This window comes from Siniperca chuatsi, linkage group LG21, assembly GCF_020085105.1.
Source record: "Siniperca chuatsi isolate FFG_IHB_CAS linkage group LG21, ASM2008510v1, whole genome shotgun sequence".
Taxonomy (NCBI): domain Eukaryota; kingdom Metazoa; phylum Chordata; class Actinopteri; order Centrarchiformes; family Sinipercidae; genus Siniperca; species Siniperca chuatsi.
The window spans coordinates 23,247,739-23,273,115 of record NC_058062.1 but is presented as its reverse complement, the minus strand read 5'-3'; the positions used below and the strand labels follow the sequence as shown (position 1 = coordinate 23,273,115).

Here is a 25,377-nt window from a genome sequence, read left to right as displayed (position 1 = left end):
TACATTTATAAAGACCTCGATTGGTTTGTTTGTATGAAATAGTTCGGTCCACAAGACAAGAACTCTGTAGCAACTTCGGATCGAGACTAAAGATCAAGATTTTCTCTTTGTAAGAGAGTGGTGCCCACCTAGGTGAATTAAACATAAGTTAGATTCTATTATTTAATATGAACGCTCATTTCATTCTGATAGCCGGACATGAGCCTACTCCTTTCTCTTACCAAATTAAAGGTTATTCACTAAGATCATCTTAATGCCTTTTAAGCCTACAATCGCTACAAGAACCATAGCGCAAAAGCCTGCCAGTAGAGCTTGTCTGAAAGCCCTAGACGTCACTTCCCCACTGGGAATGACTAGAGGTCTACTTCAGGGTTAAAGTGCATTAGGAATAGAGTGCAAGTTTTAGAGCTCAATCATAGGCACATGAAAAGATAAATGTTTTTAACCTGGATTTAAAAATTGCTACATTTGGGGCACATCTAAGATCTTCTGGCAGTTTGTTCCAGTTGCGTACAGCATAACAGCTAGATGCTGCTTCACCATGTTTTGTTTGGACTCTGGGTTGTACTAGCTGACCTGAGCCCATGGATCTCAGAGACCTACTGGGTGTATATTCTTTGAGCATGTAGCGTGATCAATGCATATTCTGATGACCATTTTGTATCTTTATTGATAAAAAGAATCAGACTTTTCTGAAAGTTGGCTTCTGAGTCATTTAGAAGTTTTGACCAGACAATCGATAAGCTTTCTTCTAGGAACCTCTGCTGTCCCATGACCTTTGCAGGAACTGAGGTCAATCATGGAAAATTGAATGACAATTTCACTATTTACAACAGGCCTATAAGAAACGTACATTAATTAAAGGTTATGTGGCATTAACCACATGAAAAGAATGTGAAGTTTTGAATTAACATGCTGATTTGGATGCAGGGGCACAGAACCTGAAATAAAGACTTCGAACGAAGGCTTCTTTATGTGAAGAAATTAAGTGTGTATGATATTTGTACAAAGTATGGCTCACCATTTTCTGAGGACACAGTTTCATTAGTGTAGGTACTTGCTTTCAACTCTAATGACATATTTCAAAGAATATTTTAGACTGATTTCTTGTTGTCTTGACCATAATATTAATCAATTAAACATGCCTAAGGTTACTTGATGTTATGTATTAGCCTATTATGATGTGACGGTGTAGTCCCTCATTCGTCCAGGAGTGTTCTATCATAGAAAAGGTTTCAGTCATAGTCATCTGGACACTGTTTTCAGAATCAAGACGTTTCGGCTCTCATCCGGAAGTCATTCTCTATTATGATGTGTTATGATAGCCTTATTCTGTCCTCACTCCACTTGTTGCCTCGACAGTGTGTTTAGACTCTTTGAACAGCTAACGAAACAGGAAAGGACAACATTTAGACAACAAATTAAACATTCAGAGCTTACATGAAGACACAAAATGTAAGTTATAATGTCAAATCTCACATCCCCTCAGAATGTGTGTGTGTCGGTGGGCCTGCTGGCCCCCTCCTCCTCTCATCCCTCTGGGAGGAGAGACAGACAGGCAGACAAAAGACTGAAGATTCTAAGATTGCTGACTTGTGTTGATTTTATTTTACTATTTCATTTACTGTTAGATATATGTATGTATAGCCTATATATGGCATGCAATTAATACTGTCTGTTACTTATTTAAAAGTGGATAATATCCCGTTTTATTTATAAGGTGTGTGGTACCTTCCAGCAACTGATGAGACCAAGTTTTTAAACATGAGAGAACTTTATTCATTCTTTAGGAAAGTATGATATCTACATACAGTATGATATACAGTATGATATCTAAATTGTATGATATATAGTATGATATCTAAATTGCTTCAGATGATTATTAATTCCTAATAATAGTCCCCAACAATCTCCTTTGACTTTCCAAAACTTCTCAGTTGCTGAATGGTGAATAAAGGTGACTTCACTTGTAAACATTTTGTTTATAAGTTTGTCCACGTAGTGGTTTCCTGTGTTTACACAAGTTAATACCACTTGCCAAAATAATCATTCACTGCATTATCTGGTATCAAATGGTCCTCATTTAATTTATTAATGGTCCATCGCTGTTCATATCATTCATTCATGGTTGCGTTTATCCGTTCATTGTGAGGATAGTAGTTATTAGTTGTGTTTGTATAGTCAGTAGTTTAATAAACTTTTCATTCATAAAGAACTTGGTTATTGTGGTTTGTGTGTATATGAAGCATTCTGTTCACTGTACCCAAGTCAAGAACTCTGTAACAACTTCAGATCAAGACTAATTAAGACAGAGACTAAGACTAAGACTAATTAATTGTTTTATTGTAACTTAATTTTGAACTTAATTTTTCCTTTGTGAAGGGATGGTTCCCCAAGGTGAATTTAATGTGATTTAAATTATGTTATTTAATGTGAACGTTGATTTCTTATGATAGCTGGAAGTGAGTTTAAATCAACTTTTTTTCTCTTATCAAATTAAAGCTTTGACCAGTTGAATGCATTTAAGCCTTAATTCGCTTCAAGCATTTCAAAGATGTATTCTGGGCCTAAGTCATTCAGTGATTCAGACTAGTAGCAGCACTTTAAAATGTATTCTGTAACTAACTGGTAGCCAATGTAAAGATTTTAGAACTGGAGTAATGTGCTCTGATCTCCTGGATAAAACTCTAGAAGCAGCATTCTGAATGAGCTGCAGCTGTTTAATGGTCTTTTTGGGAAGACCAGTTAAGAGACCATTACAGTAGTACACCCTACTGGAAAAAAATGCATGGATGAGCTGCTATTGGTCATTTTCGGACACCAAACACTTGATTCTGGCTAGATTTTGATATTTTGATGATAAATGGCTGATTTAGCGATTGCTTTGATATGGCTGGTGATCTGAGTCTGGGTCCCTCATGAGTCTCTTGAAGTGATGTGGCTGTATGAGCTCTGCTTATTTTTCCTTTGCAAAGGAAGAGCTCGTCTGTAGCTTTAAGAATGTATCGTAGAAAAGGTTTCAGTCGTAGTCATCTGGACACTGTTTTCAGAATCAAGACGTTTCGGATCCCATCCGGAAGTCATTCTCAATTCTCAATTTAAGCTATTCTGTGTTACTTAAGTCTTCCTGAGTAACTGCTGATTACCCTGCCTAGTTTCACCTGAAACTGACCTAATTGTTTCCAAAACTAATACACTGTGGTCAACCACAGTGTCAACAATAGGCCTGATTACTGATTACTGGGCCATCATGGAAACAATTAGGTAAGTTTCAGGTGAAACTTGATTCTGAAAACAGTGTCCAGATGACTACGACTGAAACCTTTACTACAATAGAACACTCCTGGACGAATGAGGGACTACACCGTCTTTAAGAATGTAGTTAAACTGTACAGATGTCATGTACACCTGACAGAGTAGATCACAATGTGAGCCAGACCACTTCCAGATGTGGTCTGTCTTATACGATTGCATTCTGATTGCAATATATTTTGGTATTTGAACCTTGCATTAGCGAGTATTTTCCATATCCAGAAAAGATATCCCAACAAATCCTCCAAACTAAATCACAATGTATCCTTGTAATTACCTTCCTAAATCAACCCATTTGACCCATGTGGTGTGGAGTCATGTGTTGTTGTTTTTTTTGCTATTTTACTTTCAGATGCATTTATTCAAATCCATAATAAATTGAAAAAATGTACTGTGGCCTGGACATGTTCAACAATGAGTACTTATTGTACATTAGCAGCTTGCCATGCTAATGTGCTGGGCAAACCTGAGCGTTTTCCTCTGTATGCACACTACACAGTGTTAATCTGTAAGTTTATTAATGTGTGTGTGTGTGTGTGTGTGTGTGTGTGTGTGTGGTTTGGTCGGTGTAGCTGTGATGTAGAGTGTCCTCTATAATCAAGTGGATAACCCTGTTCTCTCAGTGATGGAGAAATGGTTCTCATTACACAGAGCAGCAAGTATGTTTCCTCTACATGGAGTAGACTACTGTGTGTATGTGTGCATGTGTGTACTGGAGGTGATGCAATGGAGTGGAGTTCATTCACCTGAGAGTCTCATTACAGTCAGAAGTAGGAGGCTTTGATTGAAGAATAAACTATCTATGACAACTACATGCTAATCAAAACTGCACTGTAAATATGAGCTGATAATTTGAAACTGAATACAAAAGACTATTGACAGTTACAATGAACCAACATTTTCGATCTTAAATATACAGAATAGTTAATGTATCCATTTATAGTGGAGCGTGCCTAAAACAACATTTGATTACCCATCGTCTTTGTAGTAGTTTGATTCAGTGAAAAGTGTAAGGATTAAACAAGATAAATTAAAGCTGCAAGCAGCGATGATTGGCCCTCCCACCTCCACACTCCTTGCCGGACGCCAGCTGTTGGACGTGGCTCTGAATTGTGATGTGGTCACTGCACGTAGGAGTTAAATGTCACTTCCTGTGTTTACTATGTGGCGCTAGACAACACACTTCATCCACCATGTTGAAGGATATCATGCGTACCACCACGAAAATTTCATGCGAATGGATCATCTTTGCCATGGAAGGCTTACTTCCTGTTGCCACTGGGTGGTGCTATGACTTTATGTCATTATTGGCCTGTAGATGTGATCAAGGTGGGACTCTTATCAAACATGTGAAATTACAGGCAGATTGGACAGTGTAAACTGAAGTTACAGCAACTTCTTGTTTAAATATTACTTTCTGTGTCCACTATGTGGCGCTGGAGAACACACACAAATAACGCTTGCTGGATATAATGTGTAGACCACACCGTGTAAATTCGATGTAAATCGGATGATGTTTGTCACAGAAGGCTCACTTCCTGTTGCAAGTAGGTGGCGCTATGACAATAACTAAATATTGTCATATAGATGTGTTCAGGGCGGGACTCGTTTGGTTCAGATGGGACCATGTACAGTAAAGTTACAACTAGTTCCTGTTATATGGTGAAACATCGAAATTCGCCGCCCCTTAACAGCCACATAGTTCGACAAAAACTCAAGCTTTTGATTACTTTTCATCTACAACCTGTTTTATGTACGCTGACTAAGTTTGAAGTTGATCAGATTAATGGTCTAGGACGAGTTTGTTAAAATATGACCCCTATAAATCACCAAAAATATGAAAATGAATTCAAAATGTCCGACTTCCTGCTGGGTTTAGGTCATGTGACTAAGGGCCTTTTTTGTTGGTATTGGCATTTTACACGTGTCTCCCAAATTTTGTACATGTGGGTGAAACCTTAAAGAGGGGCTGAATTTTTGAAGGCTGACCTTCTGTTGTCAGTAGGTGGCACTGTGACAATAACTTAATATTGTCATATAGATGTTTTCAGGCTGGGACCCTTATCATACATATGAAGTTTTGTTGAGCTTGGACTATGTACAGTCGTGTTACAAACCACTTCCTGTTTCATGCGAAAAACTGAAATTTGCTGCCCCATAACAGCCGCACTGATGAAAACTCAAGCTTTGAGCAACTTTTCATCATTTCAAAATTTTAAATCGATCTGATACAGAGCCTGTAAACGCCAAAAAATAGCAGAATTGCACATTCAATTCAAAATGGCTGACTTCCTGTTGGGTTTAGGGTATGGCTCCAAGAGGCTTTTTTGCATGTCTTGGGGTGATACACGCACCTCCCAATTTACGTACACGTAGGTGAAACGTGCATTCAACAGTGTTGGTTGCAAGGAAAACCAATCTGATGATTTCTGTTCTTTGAGTCTTGCCAGGTGCAGGAATTTACAGAAAATGGGATTTTTTTCTGAGGGTTGAACTAAAGGAAAGCTCATGCAAATGGAAAGTGCCCAAATGGAAAAAGTTCACCCTCTGAGCTGCATGAATGTGCTAAATAAATTCCATGACAATCTTCTTATTACAATGTGATGTTTCTTTTGCTGATACTCAGGGAGCCAACACATACTCATCTTCTGGGGAGCGTTAATATCCACAGTAAATTGTCATTGAGCAAATTGTGGTCAGGTAGAAATTTTGGCCTGAAGGTGGCACTAAAAGACTATCCTCTGGAGACCAATAATATTTCTACCAAATTCCATTGCAATCTAGCCAATAGGACAGATATTTTGCTCTAGTAAAATATAAAGTGTTGGATAACCAGAACAACCAACATCACCACCTAAAGGCCTGCAGCTTGTGGGGCAACAACATTTAGAAACAAGCCACACTAACAACTCTGTGAGACTGTACTGTACTACTTTAATGTTAACATGCTGATGTTTAGCAGGTAATGTTTACCATGTTCACCACCTTAGTTTGGTATGACAGCATGCTATCACAACAGAAAAACTGTCATTAGTTTTGCAGTATTTAGTCATAAACCAAAATAGTGAAAATGTAAAAATTTTGACCTGATGAAAAGTATCACCAAAGTTATTACAATTCATCCTGAGAAACGTGAATGTGTACCAAATTTCAAGACAATTCATCCAATAGTTGTTGAGACATTTCACTCTGAATGAAAAATGTCAACCAGCTAGTGGTGATAGATGAAAAGTCAGGGATCACCAAAGTCACTAGGGTTCATCCTCTGGGGATCACGAATGTCTTTACAAAATTTTATGGTAATCCATCCAAAAGTTGTGGTGATCTGGCCCAAAGTCGCCGACAAAGACATTGCCATGCCTAGAGCCCTGCCACTAGCATGGTAAAAAATACAAGCATAGATAGAGTACAGTACAATAAAAAATAATGTAAAATTATGTTAAGTAAATGAATGCAGGAAGTGAGCAAAATCTCCAATGATGGAATGTGGAAATGGTCCTCTAAATTAAAAAGTGAATCTCTTTGTCTTTACAGGGTAACCAGGACACACCGGCACCCCCAGACCCATCCATGGCCCAGGCTTACCCATCAGCCCAGTTTGCCTCCCCTCCCCAGAACAGCATTCCAGCTGAGTTCACAGCTTCACACCACCATCCACATCCACACTCCCACTCACATCCACACCAGCACCCAACAGCACCACAGGATTACACCGGGGTCCAGGCCTCCGTCAGTGAGCATCCACTCAACATGTACCACTCCTCACAGAGCCACAGTGAGCAGAGTGGGTCAGACTCCGGCAGTCAGACAGTCACCGGCACAGCCACAGTAAGGCATCATGGGAGAAGCTTATGTTTATGTTGCATATCACTGGGTCTTAGAGTTTTATGTTTCTGTGCTGTACGTGTTTAATTACTATTCATTTTATACAATTAAATCCTGTTCTATACACAGTTTGTAACGTGTTTATATAATACGTGCGACAGAGAAATATAAAACTGAGACATTGTGGTTTTGGAGCAGTTTGTACTATTTATTTTCTTTTCTTTAACTTTGTTTAAAAATTTTGCATACCAAGGCAGTTTCAAAATCAAATGAAAGCTGCAAGCAGCGATGATGGGCCCTCACACCTCCACGCACGTCGGGGTGGCTCTGAATTGGGATGTGTTTTGGTCACTGCATGTAGGAGTTAAATTTCACTTCCTGTGTCCACTATGTGGTGCTAGACAACACACTTTATGCGTCATGTTGAAGGATATGATACGTAGACCACACCATGAAAATTTCATGCAAATTGGATCATCTTTGCCATGGAAGGCTTACTTCCTGTTGCCACTAGGTGGCACTATGACTGTACGTCATTATTGGCCTGTAGATGTGATCAGGGTGGGACTCGTATCAAACATGTGAAATTAGAGGCAGATTGGACGGTGTAAACGGAAATTACAGCCACTTCCTGTTTAAATATTACTTTCGGATGATGTTAAATCGGATGATGTTTGTCACAGAAGGCTCTGAATTTTCACATGTTTTGGATGCTGCACTGAAGTGGTAACTTCTTGTGTCCACTATGCTGCTCAAAAACAGCAACTAATTACACGTTATGTTCCAGAAGTGTGGACCACAACCTGAAAATTTCATGTAAATCAAATGATGATTGTAATGCAAGGCTTACTTTCTATTGTGGGGCAGTGACTACAACTTCTAATTGGCATAAGATGTGCTCTGGCCAGGACTCAAATCGAACGTGAAATTTGGGGCAGACTGGACAATGTACACTCAACTTCCTGTGTCATGGCGAAACATCGACATTCCACGCCATGCCACGGACATGCCAAATTTTGGCATGTAGATGTCTTCAGGGCAGGACTCTTCTGACATGAAGTTTGGGGGAGACGTCACCATGTACACTCAAGTTAAAACAACAATCAAAATCCAATGCCACACCACAGGCATGCCCTTCAACGAAAACTCCAGGTTTTGATAACTTTTTATAGCAAAGGTCTTTAGATTGCATTGCGGACATTAGAATTCATTCACTAGGAGGGGTTTGTTATAGTACGGAGCCTGTAAATGGTTAAAAATGGCCTATGCACATTCAATTAGACAAAACGAGAAAGCACAAAACTACAGGAGAGAAAAGATGTCGAGGTAGTAACATGCATTAATGGGATAGAAATGTATTCAGATGGAGAGGGAGAGGAGGAGAGAGGAGCTCAGTGCATCATGGGAAGTATCCCGGCAGTCTAGGCCTATAGCAGCATAACTAAGGGATGGTTCAGGGCTCACCCAAGCCAGCCCTAACTATAACCTTTATCAAAGAGGAAAGTCTTTAGCCTACTCTTAAATGTGGAGATGGTGTCTGCCTCCCAAACCCAAACTGGGACCCGATTCCACAGGAGAGGCGCTTGATAACCGATAGCTCTGGTACCCATTCTACTTGTGGACACTCTAGGAACCACAAGTAACCCTGCATCCTGGGAGCGCAGTGTTCTAGTTGGGTAATAAGGCATTATAAGCTCTTTAAGATGTGATGGTGCCTGACCATTAAGAGCTTTGTCGGTGAGGAGAAGGATTTTAAATTCTGTTCTGGATTTTACAGGGAGCCAGTGCAGACAAGTTAATATTGGAGAAACATGATCTCTCTTCCTAGTTCTTGTCAGTACATGTGCCGCAGCATTCTGGATCAAATGGAGAGTCTTAAGAGACTTATTCGGGCAGCCTGATAATTAGGAATTGCAATAGTCCAGCCTAGAAGTAACAAATGCATGCACTAATTTTTCGGCATCATTTTGAGACAGGTTGTGCCTGATTTTTGCAATTTTACGTAGGTGAAAGAAGGCTGTCCTTGAAGTTTGTTTCATGTGGGAATTAAAGGATAAATCCTGATCAAAGAGAACTCCAAGGTTCCTTACGGTGGTGCTGGAGGCCAGGGCAATGTCATCTAGAGTAACTATATCTTTAGATAGTGTCTCGGAGGTGTTTGGGGCCAAGTACAATAACTTCAGTTTTGTCAGAGTTCAACATCAGAAAATTGCAGGTCATCCAGGTTTTTATGTCCTTAAGGCATGCTTGAAGTTTGGCTAATTGGTTAGTTTCATCTGGCTTGATTGATAGATATAATTGGATATCATCCACATAACAATGAAATTTTATGGAGTGTTTCCTAATAATTTAATTTCCTAATAATATTGCCTAAAGAAAGCATATATAAGGTGTATAGAATCGGTTGTTGTCATTTATGATGGTTTAGGGGGGCACCCACTTGTGTAGGTGCGGTCAATTAATTAATCAGAATTATCAAAGATAATTATAAATAACTTAAATGAATAGTCCTGGGGGCCACCACTCTTCTTAAAGAAGAGAAATGATAGCTAATTAATTGAGTCTCATAAAATACACTAAACCATCAATCTGGAACTCAGATTAATAATTAAATTAATAACTATAACCATAATTACCATTAATAGCTAATAGGTTGAAGGATTTGGAGATCAACATAGCAGAGGCTGGCAAATTACTCACTCTTAAAAACATTAAAGAAACTAGCATAATTACACACAAGCATTTATTTAAAAGATAAACAAAGCAAAAACACACAATATGAAGACTAACTCTGAATACTAAACTACAGAACAAAGTGTGTGTGTGTTTGTGTGCAGGTCTGGGTGTGCGGCAAAAGGAATGTGTGTGTTTCTTTGTTCTGGCACCATATGTCTTGTGTGCACAAGCCCACGTGGTCAGAAACAAAGTAACATGTGGAGTGGGAGCTTTAAAGTTACTCTCCACCGTGTGTGGTTGTCTTTAAGGGCCAAATAGAGGTGTTTGTGTATGATCTGTTTAGGATAATGGTGTCAAGTTAAAAGGAGTTAGTTAGCATGCAAAGACTGTAGAGCATTACATAAACTAACATCAACTTAGCATGTGGCTACCAAATTAACAGGTAAACACGTCACAACAAAAAAAAAAACTCGGAAAAACACATCAGTAATGTCACATGTACAAAAGTCAAACAGTCCTTTGCTTAGCTATATACACTGTTACACTGTGATATGCCCAGTTGTTACATTAATGTCCATCGGGAGGGAAAGAGATGTGGCTTTGGTGCTGCTATTAGCTGGGGGTTAGTCTGTTGTCGACAAGCCAAGCTGGGAAGAATTGTGGTTCTGTTGTGGTTCCGCTGTGGAAGCGTCTGTTGCTGTGCAGTGTCCACTTCTAGAGATCAGAGGAAGCCAGTCGCTCTCTCTGTGGTCGTCCTGTGGTTAACTTGCTTCATGCGCCTAAGAGGCTTTCGCAGCGCTCTGGTAGATCAGGAGACTTTGGTTCTGCTGCGTGTTTCTGCTCCGAGCAGATTACACGACAAAGCCAGGAGAAGAGAGTTCAGGTGGGTGTCTTCTGGTGAGCAGACAGCTGAGAGGGCAACAGCCACGGGCTGCCCGCCACAGTGGAAGATTCCACGAGAAAAGAAGAGTGAAAAAAGCATCGCTGACCTTTTTATTGACCTTATGACATCCGGGTCACAAGTCAGACTGACCAATGTTGTGTTCAAGGGCTCTCAGGATTGTGGGACAAAAAAAAATGCAGTTAACCACCCAAATTAATGAATTCATCTGTGGAGTCCAAACACAGTCCAAGCACAGAACCTTGTGGAACCCCGTGATTAACTTTGGCGTATGTGATTGTCAATGGTGTCGAATACAGCACTAAGCTCTAAGACAAGTACAGAGACAAGCCCATTGTCTGATACAATTAAAAGGTCATTTGTAATGTTCACCAGTGCTATCTCTGTGCTATGATGCACTCTAAATCCTAACTGAAAATCCTCAAATAAACTATTGTTATTTAGAAAGTCACACAACTGATAGGCAACTGCTTTCTCAAGGATCTTACAGAGAAAGGGAAGGTCAGATATAGGTCTGTAGTTGGCTAAAACCCCTGGATCAAAAGTGGGCTTTTTAAGAAGAGGTTTAATTACAGCTATTTTAAAAGACTGTGGGACATAGCCTTAATAAAGAAAGATCGATCATATCTAGTAGTCAAGTGCTAACTAAAGGTAAAAGTTCTTTAAACAGCCTATTTGGGATGGGGTCTAAGAGAAAGGTTGATAGCTTAGATGAAGAAATCGTTGAAGTTAGTTGAAGAAGGTTGATAGGAGAAAAGCAGTCTAAATATAGATCAGGTTAAACAGCATTTTCTAAGGTTCCTGTGTTTGAAGATAAATTGGTACTGGTTGAGGGCAGGACGTGATAAAGAAGCTCATGAAGTCGTTACTACTGAGTGCTGGGTCAATAGAGCTGTGACTGTCAGTCTGGCTACAGTGCTGACAAGAAACCTGGGGTTGTTTTTATTTTTCTCTATTAATGATGAGTAGTAGGCTGCTCTGGCATTACAGAGAGCTTTCCTGTATGTTATAAGACTATCTTGCCAGGCTAAACGAGATTCTTCCAGATTGTTAGAACGCCATTTCCTTTTAAGTTTTCGCAATGTTAGTTTTCATTAATTTGCAGGTTAGGGGCTTATACCATGGAGCTAACCTTCTTTGTTTTATTATCTTCTTTTTTAGAGGGGCAACAGAGTCGAGTGTTGTTTGCAGTGAGCCTGCAGCACTATCAACAAGATGATCGATTTGGGAGGGGCTGAAATTAGCACAGGAGTCCTCAGTTATATTTAGACATAGCATTGAATTAAATGCAGATGGAATCGCTTCCTTAAATTTAGCTACAGCACTATCAGATAGACATCTACAGTAGGAGTTTTTGCCTAATGGCGTGTAGTCCAGTAATAGGAGTTCAAAAGTTATTAAATAATGGTCCGATAATGAAGACCACAGAAGTTCAATTTCAATGCCATTTACCAGAACAAGGTCAAGGGTGTGGTTAAAACAGTGAGTGGGTTTACGTACACTCTGACAAAAGCCAATTGAATCTAATAATGAGATAAATGCAGTACTAAGGCTATTATTTTCAACGTCCACATGAATATTGAAATCACCTACAATAACCACTTTATCTGATTTAACGACTAAACTTGATAAAAACTCTGAGAATTCAGATAAAAATTCAGAACAAGGACCAGGAGCGCGGTACACTATAACAAATAGAATTGGCTGTCTTGTTTTCCAGGTTGGGTGTGAAAGACTAAGAACAGGGCTTTCGAATGAGTTTAGTCGTAGAAAAGGTTTCAGTCATAGTCATCTGGACTCTGTTTTCAGAATCAAGACATTTTCTCAATTGTGAAAAATGGACCGGAACTGAGAAATTTAAGATACTCTGTGTTACTTAAGCCCTGCCCTCAGGAAGGAGTCTACCTGAGTATCTGTTGATCAACAGATACTCAGATAGACTCCTTCCTGACTAGGCAGAATAATCAATTACTCTGCCTGGTTTCACATGAAACTGACCTAATTGTTTCATGATGGCCCAGTAATCAGGCCTATTGTTTTCTGGCTGCACCTCCCTCATCACTGTTAAGTACCTGATTAGCATATGATTGGCGTGACCAAGGTGCTAAAACACTGTGGTAAACTTTGGGCAGATTGAATCTCAGACCACCATTTCTGTTCAAAGACGGGTTTCTTTTTTCACAAAAATGGCACCCCTTTCAAATCAACTCTTCTCGCTACGTAGAATCTTCACCTCACTGTCTTCAAATGTGTGGTTTGTAGCTTTTAGATGCAAATGCACGGCGCTCTGCAATCCTGAGTTAGCGTGTCGTCTGTGCTGATAAAGTCTTTTGTGAAGTGGCTGTTTAGTCTCACCTATGTACTGTTCTTTGCAGTTTTCCTCACTGCATTGAATTGAGTAAACTACATTGCTCTGTTTTTGTGTGGGCATCTTGTCCTTAGGATGAATGAGTTTCTGTCTTAAAGTGTTGCCTGGTTTAAAGAAAACAGGAGCATCGCGCTGTCTAAAGATCCTTTGTAGTTTTTCAGAGGGTCCAGATACATAAGGAATGGAGACACCGTTCCTTCTTGGTTCTGTTTCTCTTTTGTCCTGTTTTTTGGCTCTTTTAACTTTGTTGATAGCCCAAGTAGGATAACCACAGGCTGAGAGCGCATTCTGGACATGCCTTTCCTCTTTCTTCTTACCCTCTGAGCCGGTGGGCACTTCTTGGGCTCTATGTTGTAATGTCCGGATTACACCCAGCTTGTGCTGTAACCACAGTGTTACCACAGTGTTTTAGCAACTTGGTCACGCCATTCATATGCTAATCAGGTACTTAACAGTGATGAGGGAGGTGCAGCCAGAAAACAATTGGCCTGATTACTGATTACTGGGCCATCATAAAACAATTAGGTCAGTTTCATGTGAAACTAGGCAGAGTAATCAACAGATAGAGCCGAAACGTCTTGATTCTGAAAACAGTGTCCAGATGACTACGACTGAAACCTTTTCTACGATAGAACACTCCTGGACGAATGAGGGACTACACCATCTTAATTTAGTTGAGGTTTAGGGTTGATTAATAGGCTTGAGTCGAAGATGGCTGCAACTCCACCTCCTTGGCTGGTGCCTCGAGGTATGTGAGTATTAAAATGACTGGGCGGAGTGGATTCATTTAGGCTAACATATTCTTCATGACCCAGCCAGGTTTCAGTAAGACAAAATAAGTAAATATGATAATCTGAGAGTCCACATTTAATTCTTCTTTTTTGTTGTGACAGTCACCAAGCGTGGTTTAATAATCTATTCAATAGTGGTAGTGTGGGACTTGTAGTTGTCTGCCACAATGTCTTTATTTACACTACTACTACTAGAAGTCGGCAGCTACAAATTTTCATATCCTCCACATAGGGGCTTAAAGGTTTGGTTGAGATTTTTGTAAGGGTTTTGCCGTGCTTCCAGATTTTATGCTAAGCTAGGTTAAACATTCCTACAGTATCTCTGTACTGGACATACAGAGATACTGCAGGAATGTTGTTGTTTTATGAAACTGATATCCATCTCCTCATCTATCTGTGGGTTTGATAAGCACATTTTCCAAAATGTAAGGCTGTTCCTTTGAGAAGCTTGGAGAAATTTGGTTCTTACAAATGGACTGCAAACTTCTAAGATATTAATAGTAGTGTGTTTTGAAAGGCAAGTAAGCATGGGTAAAAGACTGTGGCCTGAAAACACAGGAATGTCAGACTGGACCATAGCCTGCAGGTATGGGGGTGTAAGACTGGATCTTGGCCAATGGTTGTAATACTTGAGAATGAATGATCTGGAAGTAAATGTCATCATGACAAGGATGTATGGAGTTACAAAACTTGATCATGATGTGGAGGTATGTGTCCCAGGACCGGCTCTTGACCTGGAGGTACAAGGTTATAGGACTGAAACTTGAATGGGGCTGTAGGACTGGATCATGAGTGGGGTTGTAGAACTTGACCGTGACCTGGAGATATGGGATTCTAGTACTGGATTTATAAACATGAGGATATTTTGGTTATCAGACATGAGTCATTTCTAGAAGTTCCTTCAGAATATATTTTATTCATTACATTACATTACATTTATTTAGCTCACACTTTTATCCAAAGCAACGCACAAGAAGTGCATTTCACCCATGTGGATACAACCCAAAAATTGCAAGAATCATGCAAGTACATCAACTTCATCAAATTTATTCCTAATAATTCCTGGACATGATACAATAATTTGGCATCACTGAATGACTCTGTTAACCTGACAAGTCAAACTGCAGAGACATTTTAAAAATATGTGGGGAAATACACCCTGAAATTTAGTGACCCAAGCTAATTGATTCTCATTTGAATCTCATTTGTTCAAAAGGAAGAGGATACTTAAGATCGCGTTCACATCTGTAGTCCGGTTCAGGTAGTCAAGACGAAGGGACAAAAAGATACTTTTATTATTTGTTACTTTTATATTTGTTACTGATACTGAAATTGTTGCCTTAAAAGGCCATAATGACCTAAGACAATTTGACAGTTAATGATCATCAGATAGATTTATTAGCAGTTTAACTTTTGAATTCATGCAAACATCACAAAATCCTGTGGTTGGCCTAATATGCTTTCACTCCACAAACAAACTGCATCAGAGTCTGATTGGAATCAGAAAGAGACCCACCTTTTAAGGTCTCGGAAGTTTGGTCCTCACCAGGATTCGATTGACAGCTTTCAGACCAGCCCAAACCAACCAAACCAAACGGGCAAATACACCACAGTTTCTTTGAACCATACCAAACAGGTTAGATGTGAAAGCCAATGTTGATGTAGTACCACAAATATTTGGCTCCTAAAAACCCCATACTGTTTTCAATTTGGTGTGAAAAGTCCCAATGTCTCTCTCAAAATAATACGTTAAATTCTCAAGCTTTCTTTTTTTCCAGTCTTTTGTGTTATATAAACTTTACTTCTTCTAATGTGTGCCTTGGTGCACTATTGTTCATTGATAAGTATGATATGGGGAGAAGTGTCTCAGCCTTTGATAGTCAGCAAAAGTAGTTGCTAATGTTATGTCATGTTTTTTTTTTTATTGTCGACGGTTATCATCTTACTCACTTATAAAGGTATGCAAATTAATCTCTGTCTGAAATATGTCCCATTTAAAACCTGTGCTCATCTAATTATGCCAAGATCACCAGTTACAAGGCAGATCAACCTGTCAGTGTAAATCCAGGTGGTGGTGAGCTCCACTCCAAGGCCCTTAATATCCCCTCAATTGTGTATTTGTTCATCTGTATAGTGCAACTACAAAACAGACCCAACAGTGTTATTTTCTGAGTGTTATCTGAATGTCACTCCAACACTCTAGCTCCCCAAAGACAATTGCCAGTGATCTCTGGGGGCCATTTTTGAGTCACTGTTCTAATAGAATTCATATGATTTTTAATGCAGCCTTGCAGGCGACAAAACACCTGCTAGTCATTTGTTGTATAATTCAGTTCATTTTTCATAAATATTTATCACACCATTGGCCTTAAGTGTCATAAAGATGGATATTATTTTGCATAGTAATAATGTGTTCCCTCAGCACTGCCAAAAATGCTTAGTTTTCTTTTTCTTTCTCGGCTGGACTTTCAAACGAAATTCACACAGTAAATATTTATCTGAATCAAAAACTAAGCTCCACTGACAAATGCATGGCTGGGCCTGATTATAGTAACGTAATTACAAAAATATTAACTTTACAGCAGGCTGTTTAAGTCAGTTTTTAGCTAACATCAATTTGATGAGACATCTCCACACAAAAAAATGTGATTACTTGTGTGGATATTTAAAAGCACATCTGAAGTGAGTGCATCTTATGAAATATTAGGGGCAGAATGAAATCAATCTTGCTGAGCTTTGGTTCAGTCGTGGAACCATGAACTATATCAAACTGTGATAAGGTTCACATTCTGAGAAGATTCAAAGGATAATTCTGCATTAATACTGGTAGAAATAATGCTGAAATTGGTTATAGTGTTTTCCATATTAGTTTTTATTTAAAACATAAAAATAGAAATTCTTTGTAAACCTCTTCTGTATTGTTAATGCAGTAATCCTACTTGAAATCATGTTTAGTTTCCTTGATAGAAATGATAGATAATGTTTTATTTGCATCTTTACAACAAGCAACTATCTCCTTCACTGCCTTACATTTGAATTATGTTATAGCCGAAAAACATGCAGAGGATCTGGAAGTATTTTATCAGCCCTGACTGCTCCATACAGCCCTAACAACCTTCACCAACAAGTTGTATATAGCCTGAGAGGCAAAACCCAGGGCAAAAAAGCACTGTATTGGACCCGCCACGCCACTCACCCCCATTCGTTAAGCTCATTGCTGTGGGTGCACGGTACACTATAAAACCTGAGTTAGTTCAACACAAACTGTTTGAGGAAACCGATTGCCTTAAACCATTTAAGTTTATTAACTCAAACAATGTCAGCACAAACAATTATTTGATTTACACATAACTCAAGTATTTATTGTTAAGGTAATGTGGGTGAATAAAGTCATTCCATTCAGTTAACTGAACTTAAAACAACGAAGTATGTTGCACTCCTATGTAGCATTTCTCCAAACTTGTGTTAATAGAATTAATTTGAATTTATTTATTATCTTCTTTACACAAATGTTATCAGTTTTCTTCCACTAAAGTAGTACATTCTAGTTGTGGCAACTTCTATCTACTCAATTAATTTGAGGAAACCGATTGCCTTACATACTAACATAATTTGAACACACATTGTCTGACACAACTCAAACAATTTATTTAGTTGAACGCTCATAACAGGAAACATAACATTTCAGTGTTGAAACATCAATATTCACAGCTCTCAAAAGAAAGTTTATCCCTCTCCACTTACTTGTTTTTCTTTAACCTATTAATAAAGTTTTCACTATTGATATGCTGTTATGAAATGTTACTCACCGGCTTCCTTTGTAAATATTTTGAACACTGATGACAGACCACAGATCCTAAGCCTCACAGACTTAAGCCCAATTCACCTTCTATTTGTGATACAGATTCTTTTGCCCATACCCATCAATTGTGCATTGAAGGAGATTTTTCAAGTTTTCCAATAAACAAAATAAATATAATATAAATGTTATTTTCATGTGGTAATGCAGATAGTGTGACAACACCCAAAAACACTGCTAACAAACATTATAGTAAAAACTGTTAAAATCAAATAAGAACTCTTGTGATTCAGAACAGTACTGACGGTCAACAACAAAACCTGTTGACCGCTTTACTCCAGCTCATTTCTCAAGGCCTGTAACTTAGGTTTGAGCTGCTTTCTCCCATCATCAAGATTTAAGAGGACAACCTGGATAAACTCAAAGAAGCCACTTAGCTTCTTAGAGTAGCTCAGTGAATCTGGCCAAGATCTGTGAAACATTATAACCTCATCCCAGGACGAATGACACATGATGAGTTTCAAAAGGGAACTCCTGCAGGCACCTCCTCTTCACTGACCACTGCCACCACAGCTACTGCTCCCTCTTGAGTTGCCTCCAACTCATCTTGAAAAGAGAATATATGTGTGTGAGTGTAATTGTTCAAATCATCAAGCTTATAAAAAGGCTAATGATGATTACACTATCACTTCAAAATTTTTACATGCAAGTCGAAGCAATAGCAAAAAAGGCAAATCTGTAAGCTTAAGCAAAGAAATACTAGGCCATGGGTTAGTTCAGCAATGTGGTGTTTCACTACTAAATCTTATGCCAGGGTGAGAGTACAAGGTTGTTTTGGAAGATCATTACCCTTGTCAGCGCGTTCGTTTATTTGCAAAAGAAAAGTCTGGAGAGAAGCTATTCCTTAATTTGGCATTTATTAAAGAATTGGAGGATCAAAAGCATCTTGTACAAGGATCTTTTCTATTCAGAAAACCACAGTCAGCAAGCTGTTAATCTGTAGCCATCATCCTAAAAAAGAATGCCTTTCTTAACATTACACAGAGTTTTAAATGAAAATGTACAACTATCTGATAGGTTTCTGCAGAGGTGGGGAGGAGCTGTGGTTTAGACTTAGCTCTCCCTTTGGTGGTGCACAGGCTGGTCCCAGCCTCTAGGCACACGATTCCACCCTTCGTGTGGAGACAGCGCCCTAGTGGAGGAATCCTACACTTCCTCTGTTTGTAAGTTGCTAAAGTCGCTCGGAATATCTGAAGTCATCAGTTTACTCAGTTCTCTTTTTTAACTGCTTCAAGACAGTCAAGGCCACCCCCCATTTCAAACCCCTACTGATATTAGATATGAAGCTTTCTTAGTTTAGAAGAGCACAAACAAAATACACAGTGACTATAAAATCAATTACACGGACAGAGATCAAAAGAGAGATTGTCAGGGTGAACATACCCTCTTGGATGGGGGAAGGGATCTCTTTGAAGCCATTATGGACATGAGGAATTATTACAGACAGAACAACACTTTACATGGTCATATGGATGTGAGCATTGCATTAAGTTAGACTTGAAAACATGCAAGCCTATTCTATAACTGAATAACAAAATAGTTGGAAATTGTTTTTTGTAAATAATTTGCTTCACAACAAGAGAAATAAAATACCACAGTGAATGACGAAATATAAAGAAATAAAATACATAAAATACGCAAAAGCAATAAAATAAACAGTGAAATAAACAACCAGTTTAGGTAAAATCAGGATATGCTTTCAGATAAAAATGTGTTTTGAGACGAGACTTAAACTAAGACGAAGACAACCTAATTCCTAGTCTTTGAGTTTGGTCTATTTTTCAAAGGAGCTATGAGATCTAAGGTTGAAGAACACAGGTAGTTAAAATAATCAACCAAATCGTTGGTGTTGGAGGAATCGGGAAACACACTGTCAGGAGAATTGAACAGTGTACAGAATTTTAAGGTGCTATGCTCATTAAGGACACATAGAGCAGGATAATTCTCTAAAGCCTCTAAGTCACAGTTAAAAACAATGCATAGGTGATCAGATACAAACATGTCCCTGGTTTCCATAGATGGGGTTTTCAGGCCCAAAATAAAGACTAGGTCTAAGGTGTGGCCACGGGAATGAGTTTGGCCAGACACATGTTGCTGAAAGTTAAAAGAGATATTTAAAAAATCAGCAGCAAGCGCATTAGAGGAGTCATCAACATGAATATTAAAATCACCACAAAGAAGAATCATAATTTAACACAAGACTGGATAAAAACTGAGGGAGTTCCAACAAGAAAGAGCCAGCTGGTTTAGGGGGGCGATAAATAATAGCAAATATGACCAGGAGGTCACACTATGAGGTCACACTTAAAATGCTTCCTATAGACAGTAACAAGGCCCCTACCTCGACCACAGACCCTAGGGCGACTAAAGCAGTCATAATCAGGAGGGCACAATTCAGCCAGCTGACTGTGATCACCAGGACGTAACCAGGATTCAGTTAAAAACAAAATCTAAATCAGTAGACGAGATAAAATCATTCAAAATAAACGTTTTGTTAGAGAGGGATCTTACATTGAGAAGAGCCATCTTAAAAAGTCTGTGCTGCTTCAGATTTGAGGTTAAGAGTGGAGGTAGGGTTCTGGCCCGGATCTTTATTAAGTTATTATTATTATTGCTGTGTCGGCTGTGTCTGTTTCGCACTAAAGACCTATCCAAAATTACCACAGAAATGTTAAAAGTGGCACTAAAGGGATCCGGCCTCCAGATAGCAGCACTATGATCAGTCCACAAGGGGGAGGTAGTGACAGCAGAGGGTGCGTGGCAGTTTTTGGTGAGCAGAGAAGAGGAAGAAGAAGAGCGAGGGGAATGATGATGTAAATAGTCAACTATGTGAGGAGGACAGCACAGAGTACTGCAGGTTAGCCGCCAGCATGCGACTACCTGACTTGTTTGGGTGAAGACCATCTCGTGCAAACAAGGAAGAACCATCCCAAAATAAGTTAAAGTTGTGAATAAAACCAACGTCATGGGTGCTGCAGACAGACTGGAGCCAGGTATGAAGGCTGATATTCATCAGTGATTGCTCTTTGCAAAATAGATGAAGGTATTGAACTGTGGATATGGAAAAAGGAGAACACAAAAATACCTTGCAAGTTTTGAAGACATCTCATGATGATGAAGCGCAGGCTGTTCTGCCAACCCTCATACCGTTTTGGAACTGTTTTCTTTCAGACAGGGGTGTTTGCTCACAAGAGCCTCTGCAGCCTTGCCAACTTGTTTGGTACTAGGATATGCTTTATGCTTATATATTTCAGCAGCCATTACATCCAGTATGTTGTGTTTTTGATCCCTGGTCAACCTGACAGCTTCCCCTCTCTCACAAATGCAGAGTAGAGCATACTCCACCTCGTATGAGAAAGTTGGAACAACAAAGATCTCTGGCCATTGGCAAAGACACGCTGTGTTATGGACAGTAACGCTGTGTCATTGGTGCTGGTTAAATGTAGATCTTACTTAACAAATCTTAATTGGTTGTCTTGGATGGTAGGTCTTCTATGTTAACTAAATTGCAGAAAGCACTGTCATAGTCTGGGTCCTGAAACTGAAGGTGAAAGTCATAGGCCAGGTTCAGCTTACTCTTCACCTCAAATATGAGGGCATTTACAGTCTCAGGACAAGTGGGTAAAATAAGCCTCTCAGTGTTGACATCATCAAGAATGACCCTTAGTTTCAGAACATCAGTCACTTCCATTTACACTGTGTTAGGGAAACCTGTAACATAAAAAAACAAAGGGCTACTCCAGGTGCTGGCTCTTTTTTTCACTAGTTGCCTAGACCGCCCACTTATATCAGTATATGAACTTCTCCCTTATTATTAGACGTAAACCTTACATCACAGTCTGAGCACGTTCATGTTTGGTGCAACTGTGGTGAAACACATAACACATGAACCTATAACACATGGGTCATAGTAGAAAATACACATTACCTCTAAATATGTCCAGTGTACCCAGGGAGGTGATCATTAGTGTTCATAGAAAGGTCCAGACCGATCTTTAGCCTCCCTCAGATCACCGGAAAAAAAGGCTGAGAATGGCTGGCTGCTTGGTGTAGTACGGTACCAAGTCCCCACAGTTTTTAATTCAAGACCTAGGTGTAAGATTGACGCGACATCCCGGTGGAAGCCAACTTTTCCTAGGAGAGTCTTAACTCACTGGATGAGCGACTGTTATGTGTTTGCTAAACACACTTTTGGATCCTGGTCGTTTATTCTCCATAACGATCCCATACCTGCAGAAGGAAGAGACACAGACTGACCGTTTTCTTCACAGAGAGTAACACCGCCGCTGAGCCTCTCTCTTACCACCAACATCGACCACTGCTTCCCTTTCCTGCCACTCGAAGGAACAGTTTTGCCACTGTAGCTGCCGATAGTGTGGACCTGGCTCCGTCAGTATCCAAGCTTGAGAGAACTTACCCAAACTGACAGATGCATACAATTGCTAACCAAGAGAGATTTTCAAGTAAGTGGCTTGTGTTTGGGCAGAGATAGATTTTATAACTGTGTGTTATTTCATCTAAGCTTCTTTGTTGTGAATTGTGCTTTGCTTATTTTGGAGTGTAACACACCACCAGGTCTTAATTGCTGTTAGCTTTAGCCACTGTGGAAGCTAATAACTGTACTTTATCAGACCAAAGTCCAGTAACACAGCTGGTGAATGAAAGTTTGCCTGTCTTGACAATGATTAGAGCTTGTCCTCCCTTTCGGCTCTGTCCCTTTGTTTGAGTTTCACGGGTCTGCCTGCCATTTTGGCTCTGTAACGTAAGTGACGAAGATCCACGTGGTCACGCCCGCCATCTTCCTTGCACCCCCCTCTCTATTGTCCCACACACACACACACACCTTATATGCTTGCTAATTGTTGTATGCTTATTGTGTTTAGACTAGACGGTAAGTGGTTGTTGACTGAAGTTATTGATTGTGAATCAGGGCTAAGGTTAGATAAATGCTATTGTATCTGCCATGAATGGAACCTGTTTTGTGCCATATACACTGATGCTGTCTGTGATGCTCAATATTAATGCATATGTATCAATAGGCAATGACTCAACATAGACAAACTCCACTTTTGAAGTCTGTAATGGTGGCTTGAAAAATCTTGGTGATGACAAATAGAATTCCATCATCTTTTGGTGTGTCTCTGCCAAAGTTTTCAACACATTTTTTAGTTGTGAGTGTCATGAACAATTTTCTTGAAAATTTTGTGCTTCCCCTCAAATCTCATTGTCCAGAGATGCACCAGAAGACCAAAGCACTTTATAAGATAAAGATAATATGGAGAAGCAACTGCCTGTGATCTGAAATCTTACAGGTCATGTACTGAATGGTATCATCTGTGAAAATATGGGACACAGCAAGCTCAACTAGCTATATCTTTTAAGTCCATTAGCTTCTGGGACTCTGGAGCCAATGAGAACAGGTAGCCGTCTATGCAGAGTGTGGTTCACGTGCCCATTCCCACCAAGTGTTTCTTGACTGGTAAAATTTAGAGGAATTGGATTAGGACGGTCAACCTTATCAGAAAGTTGGAAGGGAAAAGACAGTATTGCCCTATTCAGATCTTCCAAAGTTAAATACTTCTTTGCAATCAAACCGATCAAAAAATGTGCCAACGCCACAGAAACCACACCTTCAAACAGGTCATGCAGATGTCCGGTGGAAATCCTGTGATGGGATTGAAATGAGAGATGGTCAGAGAGTATCATAGGTGGCAAGGCAAAATCTGTAGCAAACCCATGGGCAGCAAGGTTATCAGCCACAACAGAGTAGACTGTGCCTTTGAGACTGTTACCAAATGTTTCAATGTAGACATCCACTTTTTCAAGGGTTTTTAGGTCACTCAAGAGAGGTGCAAAAACATGTATATCCAAGCTGTCATACATCATTTGAATTGCACAAAAGGGCCAGTTGTATAGAGTGGAGGGCTGAGCGGTACTTAACTGGCAGGTTAATGTCCAATAAACCGCACATACTTTGTGGATTTTTTTATGTTCCTAGAGGCTTTGCAATCTTGAAATCATCTACATAGAAATGTATTTATAATTTCTGACCCTCATCTCAAAGAAGCAGATTTTCCTGGTAGTAGGAGCCATCATAGTATCACTCTCCAGTAATACTCTCCAGGCAACTGTAATGTGGTTTCTTTGACTTGCTTAAGTACATCTGCAGTTGTAAAGATGTGAGAATGGGCACGTACATGTAGGTATGCTGTGATGACTCAATAAGGTACTCTACAGGCTTAACAAATGGAAACTTTCTCTTCATAAAAAGCTTTTCTCCTCTTAGCTGTTGACAGTGGTCCTTCAGAGGTAACAGATTTATGCAAAACATTCTCTGAAACTGCCTGGACAATCTCACTTAAAAGTAAATAAAAGTGCAGTTACGTTTTTCCAGTATCTTAATAACAGATTCTCTGACAACAGGTTCTGACAATGAAAACAATTGATCAATATGCTCAATGATTTCCTGCGTTGCAGGTGATACATGGAGAATAGTTTGCACTTTCAAGAAGAAAGTAGCCAGTTTTCACTGTAACTAATCCCTCAGTGCTACTGCCTGCTAATAGGGTGGTTTCATTTTGAAAGCTCTACTGCTCTATCATGTTCAGTGTCACTATCCTGGGAATTATTTGAAACATTTTGCACTACAACAACTGCGCCATCTGATACATTTTGATGTTCTCTGCATTTGTGTGCATGACATGTGGAGTAAACATTTGTTTTATACTTGCAAGCCCTAAATGGACATGGCACCATTTCTTTGCATCTTAAATGCCCCCTTAGATGAACATGCATGTCCATCTCAACAAATGGTTGCTTAAAATCACACAGAGGTCAATGAAATGCCCGATTAATAGTCAAATCATGACCATCTCCACCTACCACTCTTTTCTCAGAATATGTTCTTGACCGTAAGTGAATTAAAAGTACTAAATGTACACATGCAGATGTTATACAGGCAAGGTAAAGGTGAAACTGTGGAATACTGGCCATGGTAGAGTCTGTAATGTCTCAATAACTATATTTTTAAGGCACTAGAAAAACCATACAGTTTACATTTCCACACGATTTGATTAACACAATGAAAATTTGTCAAAGTCTAGGCAGTAAACTTGTTTTATGTCATGGCTTGAATTGAACTTGAAGCTTGAAATCACTTTTTCCCTGACCGAATGAATTGAGGTTTTTCTTAATAATCATGCAGTGGAGAATGTGACTGAACGCGCCAAGTGGAGTCCAGCCTAATTAATTAACTAGCATTAGCTTACATATTTTCATGGGCATTCACTCTTTAAATGGTGTTTAGTTGGATTTGTGTTTTATTGTGTGCTTTCATATTAATTATTTTAACATTAGTTAACTTACCAAAGGAACCGAAGTTAACTGAAGAAAAAAGGTGCCAGGTTCCCCTGCTAAGTGCTGAAGGCTCTAGCTGACATGAGCTGCTGGGACTAGTGAAGCTGGGAGATGGAAGATACTGGCATCCCAGTGCTGAAGGCCCCTACTGAAGCCCGCTGCTGTGGTTGTTGGAAGTGCACGGCTTGGCTGTGATGGCATCCTGGTGCCAGGAGCCCCAGTTAGAGCAAGCTGCCGTGGTTGCTTAACATTGCTAGGTAGCTGGACTTGCGAGATCATGAAATCATGA

General features: G+C 39.5%; 1 protein-coding gene across 11 annotated transcripts in view; it reads left to right on the top strand.

The window, feature by feature from the left end:
• Positions 1-25,377, top strand: part of rbfox1 (RNA binding fox-1 homolog 1) — a 267,586-nt gene that overhangs the window by 105,253 nt on the left and 136,956 nt on the right. For 10 of the 11 annotated variants that reach the window (XM_044182179.1, XM_044182182.1, XM_044182178.1 and 7 more), the window contains one exon: positions 6,847-7,140. The exons of the other annotated variant lie outside the window; for it this stretch is intronic. In XM_044182179.1, coding sequence (XP_044038114.1) covers positions 6,847-7,140 — 294 coding nt within the window. The remainder of the gene's footprint in view (positions 1-6,846; positions 7,141-25,377) is intronic. 11 annotated transcript variants of the gene reach the window in all.